General features: G+C 44.8%; 1 protein-coding gene across 1 annotated transcript in view; it reads right to left on the reverse strand.

Annotated features, from left to right (window-relative positions):
• LOC138349723 (murinoglobulin-2-like) overlaps positions 1–6,262 on the reverse strand; it is a 241,512-nt gene extending 235,250 nt beyond the window's left edge. The window contains exon 1 of the mRNA XM_069314539.1: positions 6,141–6,262. Within this exon, the coding sequence (XP_069170640.1) occupies positions 6,141–6,205 (65 nt within the window). The 5' untranslated portion in view covers positions 6,206–6,262. The remainder of the gene's footprint in view (positions 1–6,140) is intronic.
• Between the last annotated feature and the right edge of the window lie 1,641 nt (positions 6,263–7,903).

Here is a 7,903-nt window from a genome sequence, read left to right on the forward strand (position 1 = left end):
TGCTCCACACCCACCCAACTGGGCGGCAGCTTTACAGTCATGTGCTACACACCCACCCAACTGGGCGGCAGCTTTACAGTCACGTGCTCCACACCCACCCAACTGAGCGGCAGCTTTACAGTCATGTGCTCCACACCCACCCAACTGGGCGGCAGCTTTATAGTCATGTGCTCCACACCCACCCAACTGGGCGGCAGCTTTACAGTCATGTGCTCCACACCCACCCAACTGGGCGGCAGCTTTACAGTCAAGTGCTCTACACCCACCCAACTGGACGGCAGCTCTACAGTCATGTGCAGGCTGCACCTACAGTAAGCAATCTTTGGAGACTTCGCTAGGATTTCTGGCAGCACATCATTATGAATGAAGTACTTAAACATTTCTTGGACACCATTGATGGTGTTATATCTGAATTCCGCGATTTTTTTCACATTCCATTATTTAATGACGCAAAGTTAGCAAATAATTCTGCTGACAGAGTTTACATTTAGTCAAATCTACAGATGTTACAAACTCCAGGAGGTACTTCCTCATTACAGAGGAGGTACAGAGGTGTTCAATACCAATTGTTGTTATATAAATATATATATATATATATATATATATATATATATATATATATATATATATATATATATATATATATATATATATATATATATATATATATATATATATATGAATATATTATTAAATATGACCGAAAAAGTAAGATTAATAATTCTAACACGAATTTTCTCAATCTTTCGTACATTATGCTTCACTGTTGGAGGTAAATCAAAAATCACTTCTCCAAAATTCATTTTTATTTCTAGTCTGACGCGACACGGGCGCGTTTCGTAAAACTTATTACATTTTCAAAGACTTCACAAATACACAACTGATTAGAACTTGCGTTTCCCTGATTTTATATCTACATTTGAGTGAGGTGGGAAGGGTGATGTGGCATTACATTTGAGTGAGGTGGGAAGGATGATGTGGCATTAACACAAGACAGAACACTAGAGGATATTAATAGGGTATTAAAAGTATCAACACAAGACAGAACAGAAACAATGGGTATTGAATAGAAGTGTTTGTAGAAAGCCTATTGGTCCATATTTCTTGATGCTTCTATATTGGAGCGGAGTCTTGAGGTGGGTAGAATATAGTTGTGCAATAATTGGCTGTTGATTGCTGGTGTTGACTTCTTGATGTGTAGTGCCTCGCAAACGTCAAGCCGCCTGCTATCGCTATATCTATCGATGATTTCTGTGTTGTTTACTAGGATTTCTCTGGCGATGGTTTGGTTATGGGAAGAGATTATATGTTCCTTAATGGAGCCCTGTTGTTTATGCATCGTTAAACGCCTAGAAAGAGATGTTGTTGTCTTGCCTATATACTCGGTTTTTTGGAGCTTACAGTCCCCAAGTGGGCATTTGAAGGCATAGACGACGTTAGTCTCTTTTAAAGCGTTCTGTTTCGTGTCTGGAGAGTTTCTCATGAGTAGGCTGGCCGTTTTTCTGGTTTTATAGTAAATCGTCAGTTGTATCCTCTGATTTTTGTCTGTAGGGATAACGTTTCTATTAACAATATCTTTCATGACCCTTTCCTCTGTTTTATGAGCTGTGGAAAAGAAGTTCCTGTAAAATAGTCTAATAGGGGGTATAGGTGTTGTGTTAGTTGTCTCTTCGGAGGTTGCATGGCTTTTCACTTTCCTTCTTATGATGTCTTCGATGAAACCATTGGAGAAGCCGGTGACAAGTCGCCAATATATGTCATTCTTAAAAAAGACGAATATCTGGCGAAAATGAACATCATACTCTCTGACCAAACTAAGTTCCAAAGGGTAACGAAGGACACTACAGCCGAATTAAAAGCAAAGGTCAACAAACTGATCGAAACTGTGAACGCCAAGAAATCCGGACTCCACCTGCCAAAGATCATTGGGGAATATAAACCTGGATATGCGTATGGAAATGTCAAGACGCACAAGCCTGGAAACCCACTTCGGCCAATCATTAGCCAGATACCCACACCCACGTACAGATTGGCGAAGCGACTCAACGGCCTGCTGACTCCTTATGTTCCTTGCGCCTTCAGCCTGAAGTCTCCAAAGGAATTTGTGGACTTACTGCGGGGCGCACGGGCCACAGGGATAAGAGCCTCGTTGGACGTAGAATCGCTGTTTACCAACGTACCTGTGGACGAGACAATCGGAATGATAGCCGACAGAGTGTATCGTGATCCAGCCTGTACTCCTCTTGACATGCCAGAAAGTATTCTGAGGAAACTACTCCAAGCTTGTACTAAAGAGGCACCCTTCTTGAGCCCGGATGGGCACATGTATAAGCAAGTAGATGGGGTCGCCATGGGTTCTCCCCTAGGTGTCCTGTTTGCAAACTTCTACATGGGTACCATCGAGCAAAAAGTCTTAGTCGACATGAACTTGAAACCGGCCATATGCTGCAGGTATGTTGACGACATTTTTACACAGGTACCTGATGTCAGACATCTGCAGGAGCTGAAGGAGGCATTTGAGCAGAGTTCCGTGCTGCGTTTCACTTACGAGACGGAAAAGGATGGGAAGCTGCCTTTTCTAGACGTAACAGTCATGGAAAAGGGCGGAGGTTTCCACACTGCAGTCTACACAAAGGAAACAAACATAGGAATGTGCCTAAATGCCAACAGCGACTGCCCTGACAGGTACAAGAGGAGTGTTGTTAACGCATACGTCGACCGTGCTCTCAGCCACAGCTCAGAATGGAAGCAAGTCGACGAAGAACTCTGTAGGGTAAGGCAGGTTCTAGTCAATAACGGCTTCTCCAATGGTTTCATCGAAGACATCATAAGAAGGAAAGTGAAAAGCCATGCAACCTCCGAAGAGACAACTAACACAACACCTATACCCCCCTATTAGACTATTTTACAGGAACTTCTTTTCCACAGCTCATAAAACAGAGGAAAGGGTCCTGAAAGATATTGTTAATAGAAACGTTATCCCTACAGACAAAAATCAGAGGATACAACTGACGATTTACTATAAAACCAGAAAAACGGCCAGCCTACTCATGAGAAACTCTCCAGACACGAAACAGAACGCTTTAAAAGAGACTAACGTCGTCTATGCCTTCAAATGCCCACTTGGGGACTGTAAGCTCCAAAAAACCCAGTATATAGGCAAGACAACAACATCTCTTTCTAGGCGTTTAACGATGCATAAACAACAGGGCTTCATTAAGGAACATATAATCTCTTCCCATAACCAAACCATCGCCAGAGAAATCCTAGTAAACAACACAGAAATCATCGATAGATACAGCGATAGCAGGCGGCTTGACGTTTGCGAGGCACTACACATCAAGAAGTCAACACCAGCAATCAACAGCCAATTATTGCACAACTATATTCTACCCACCTCAAGACTCCGCTCCAATATAGAAGCATCAAGAAATATGGACCAATAGGCTTTCTACAAACACTTCTATTCAATACCCATTGTTTCTGTTCTGTCTTGTGTTGATACTTTTAATACCCTATTAATATCCTCTAGTGTTCTGTCTTGTGTTAATGCCACATCATCCTTCCCACCTCACTCAAATGTAATGCCACATCACCCTTCCCACCTCACTCAAATGTAGATATAAAATCAGGGAAACGCAAGTTCTAATCAGTTGTGTATTTGTGAAGTCTTTGAAAATGTAATAAGTTTTACGAAACGCGCCCGTGTCACGTCAGACTAGAAATAAAAATGAATTTTGGAGAAGTGATTTTTGATTTACCTCCAACAGTGAAGCATAATGTACGAAAGATTGAGAAAATTCGTGTTAGAATTATTAATCTTACTTTTTCGGTCATATTTAATAATATATGTCTACAGGAAAGACTGCTACCAAAATATACTAATATATGAATATATATATATATATATATATATATATATATATATATATATATATATATATATATATATATATATATATATATATATATAAATATATATATATATATATATATATATATATATATATATATATATATATATATATTTAACTTATAAAGATAATTTTTAACTTTAAATATAATTGTGTATAGTTAGGCCTAGACTAAGTTTGGTTAGTTTAATTGTTTAGATTCAGTGCCCAATTAATAGTATATTTCGTGAGCGAAGCATTTACACACGTGGGATTCGAACAGATAACGTAATGAATCCCGTGATGAATCACGTGATGAGTCCCATGATGAATCACGTGATGAGTCCCGTCATGAATCACGTGACGAGTCCAGTGATAAGTCTTGTGATGAGTCCCGTGATAAATCACGTGATGAGTCTTGTGATAATTCACGTGATGAGTCCTGTGATAAATCATGTGATGATTCCTGTGATGAATCCCGTGATGCGTCTCATGATGAATCACGTGATGAGTCTTGTGTTGAATCCCGTGATGATTCATGTGATGAGTCACGTGATGAGTCTCGTGATGAATCACATTATGAGTCTTATGATGAATCATGTGATGAGTCTCGTGATGAATCACATTATGAGACTTATGATGAATCATGTGATGAATCCCGTGATGAATCACATGATGAATACCGTGCTGAATCACGTGAAGATTCTCATGATAAATCAGTCGATGAGTACTGTGATGAATCACGTGATGAGTCTTGTATAGAAACACGCGATGAGTCTAGTGATGAATCACATGATGAGTCCCGTGATGAATCACGTGATGAGTCCCGTGATAAATCACGTGATGATTCTCGTGATGAATCATGTGATGAGTCCCGGGGTGAATCCCGTGATGAGTCTTATGATGAATCACGTGATGAGTCACGTGATAAATCATGTGAAGATCCTTGTGATGAATCCCGTGATGAATCACGTGATGAGTCCCGTGATAAATTACGTGATGAGTCTTGTGATGAATCTCGTGATGAGTCTTGTGATGAATCATGTGATGAGTCTTGTGATGAATCCCGTGATAAATCACGTGATGAGTCTTGTGATGAATCATGTGATGTGTCCCGTGATAAATCACGTGATGAGTCTTGGGATGAATCCCATGATGAGTCTCATGATGAATCACGTGATGAGCCTTGTGATGAATCCTGTGATAAATCCCGTGATGAATCACGTGATGAGTCCAGTGATAAATCACGTGATGATTCCCGTGATGAATCACGTGATGAGTCTTGTGATGAATCATGTGATGAGTCTTGTGATGAACCATGTGATGAGTCGGTGCTGGAAAAGAGTTGGAGGTTGGTGGGTGGTGGTGCGGGAAGGTGTTCATCTCCAGACTGGTGTACCAGCTGGGTGAAGACACACGTGGGCCATTGTTTACCGGCACGGACCCCCAGGAGCCGTCCACCCACAAACAATGGCCAATTGCTCGTTAGTTCAGCCGCGAAACATCTTGTTTATGAATGACAATGTTTTACATGCGTCCCGCAACTGATGTAACTCACAAGTTTTCTCCAACACTATATTATTTTGTCTATGGTCACATTGCACCTTTATAAATAGTTGACTCGCTGGAACTACAAATAGTTACCGACAAAACTTAAACATATAACTACAGATATATATCGTATGACGATATATATACATATAATGTATACATACATATATCAAGTAACAATTTATACTTGAGGAAAAATTGAACTTGGAAACAAAGTGGATTAATACTGACTAAGAACAAGTGGCTCAGTGGTAGCGCCCTGGACAGGAAGGTTCGACTCGTTACAGACTGCCCACAACAGTTACTTAACTCCTAAATACCTATTTAATACTACATGAACAGGTGCCCAACCATTTCTGATCCGTCTGGGGATCGAACCACAGATTCCCTGATACTGAGTCGAGGACGAAAACCACTACGCTAAAGGAACGGCCACACTAGGCCTGCTGACAACAGTTCTTAGTTAAATGGATATTGGAGTTCAGTTCCTGAACTATGTTCCACTATCATGGGGGAAACAATATAGGAGCTCCGCCTACCACTGTCACTGACAGGACAGGTACATGGGGAGAACAATATAGGAGCTCCTCCTATTTGTCATAATTACACAAATTTTCCAAATGTTTCTTCAAAATCAAATAAGGTGAATAATGTAAACTAGTAACGTTAAGGGTGTTTGAAGGAGAGTTTACTGACCCGTGAGTGAGAGCAGCGGTGAGAGCGAGGACACAGAGGAGGCGGGGACAGTGGTAGGACGCCATGGCAACAGGCAACGAGACGTCCAGGCTGGCTGGCAGCCGGTGAGCGAGTGACTGTGGGAGCTGCCTCTTCTCCCTCACCTTGTCCGGAGGAAACGAGTTCCCCCTCCCCCCACGTCCCCAGGCTTCCCCATCACCCCCCCACCCTTCGTCTCTCCCACAGGCACCCCGCCCTGTCCCTTCCTCAGGTACCCCTCCCCGTCCCTCCCTCAGGCACCCCCTCCCCTCCGGACAACATAACCCTATCCAATTAAAGAATCTAGAATATTCCTCAGTACCACTAAACACCTTAAAGAAAACTAACATGCAACAGCTAAGAGCAGTGCGGTATAAGGCACTAAGGAGAGCAGCAAAACACCGTCCACCATATGATCAGACAGTCCAGGAACTCCATGAACTACTGAACATACAGCCATCAGACTGCAGCACCAAGACATCCGGGTGTGGAACACCATCCTAATGTTAGAGGACCCATTGTTAGAAAGATTACTCCAAGATGAGACGCCCCACTCCCACAGCTGGTGTCCCAAGATGAAACGCCCCAATCCCACAGCTGGTGGCCCAAGATGAAACGCCCCACTCCCACAGCTGGTGGCCCAAAATTAGACGCCTCACTCCCACAGCTGATGGCCCAAGATGAGACACTCCACTCCCACAGCTGGTGGCCCAAGATGAGACACCGCGCTCCCACAGCTGGTGGCCCAAGATGAACCGCCCAACTCCAACAGCTGGTGGCCCAAGAGGAGACGCCCCACTCCCACAGCTGGTGGACCAAGATGAGACGCCCCGCTCCCACAGCTGATGGCCCAAGATGAGACGCCCTGCTCCCACAGCTGGTGGCCCAAGATGAGACGCCCCACTCCCAAAGCTGGTGGCCCAAGATGAGAAGCCCCACTCCTACAGCTGGTGGCCAAAGATGAAAAGCCCCACTCCTACTGCTGGTGGCCCAAGATGAGACGCCCCGCTCCCACAGCTAGTGGCCCAAGATGAGACGCCCCACTCCCAAAGCTGGTGGCCCAAGATGAGAAGCCCCACTCCCACAGCTGGTGGCCCAAGATGAGAAGCCCCACTCCCACAGCTGATGGTCCAGGATGAGACGCCCCACTCCCAAAGATGGTGGCCCATGATGAAATGCCCCAATCCCACAGCTGGTGGCCCAAGATGAGACGTCCCGCTCCCACAGCTGGTGGCCCAAGAGGAGACGCCCCACTCCCACAGCTGGTGTCCCAAGATGAAACGCCCCACTCCCACAGCTGGTGGCCCAAAATTAGACGCCTCACTCCCACAGCTGATGGCCCAAGATGAGACACTCCACTCCCACAGCTGGTGGCCCAAGATGAGACACCGCGCTCCCACAGCTGGTGGCCCAAGATGAACCGCCCAACTCCCACAGCTGGTGGCCCAGGATGAGACGCCCCACTCACACAACTGGTGGGCCAAAATGAGACTCCCCGCTCCCACAGCTGGTGGCCCAAGATGAGACGCCTCACTCCCACAGCTTGTGGCCCAAAATGACACGACCCGCTCCCACAGCTGGTAGCCCAAGATGAGACGCCCCACTCCCAAAGATGGTGGCCCATGATGAAATGCCCCACTCCTACAGCTGGTGGCGCAAGATGAGACGCCCCGCTCCCACAGCTGGTGGCCCAAGATGAGACGCCCCACTCCCAAAGCTGGTGGCCCAAGATGAGAAGCCCCACT

The sequence above is a fragment of the Procambarus clarkii genome, chromosome 79 (genome assembly GCF_040958095.1).
Source record: "Procambarus clarkii isolate CNS0578487 chromosome 79, FALCON_Pclarkii_2.0, whole genome shotgun sequence".
NCBI lineage: Eukaryota > Metazoa > Arthropoda > Malacostraca > Decapoda > Cambaridae > Procambarus > Procambarus clarkii.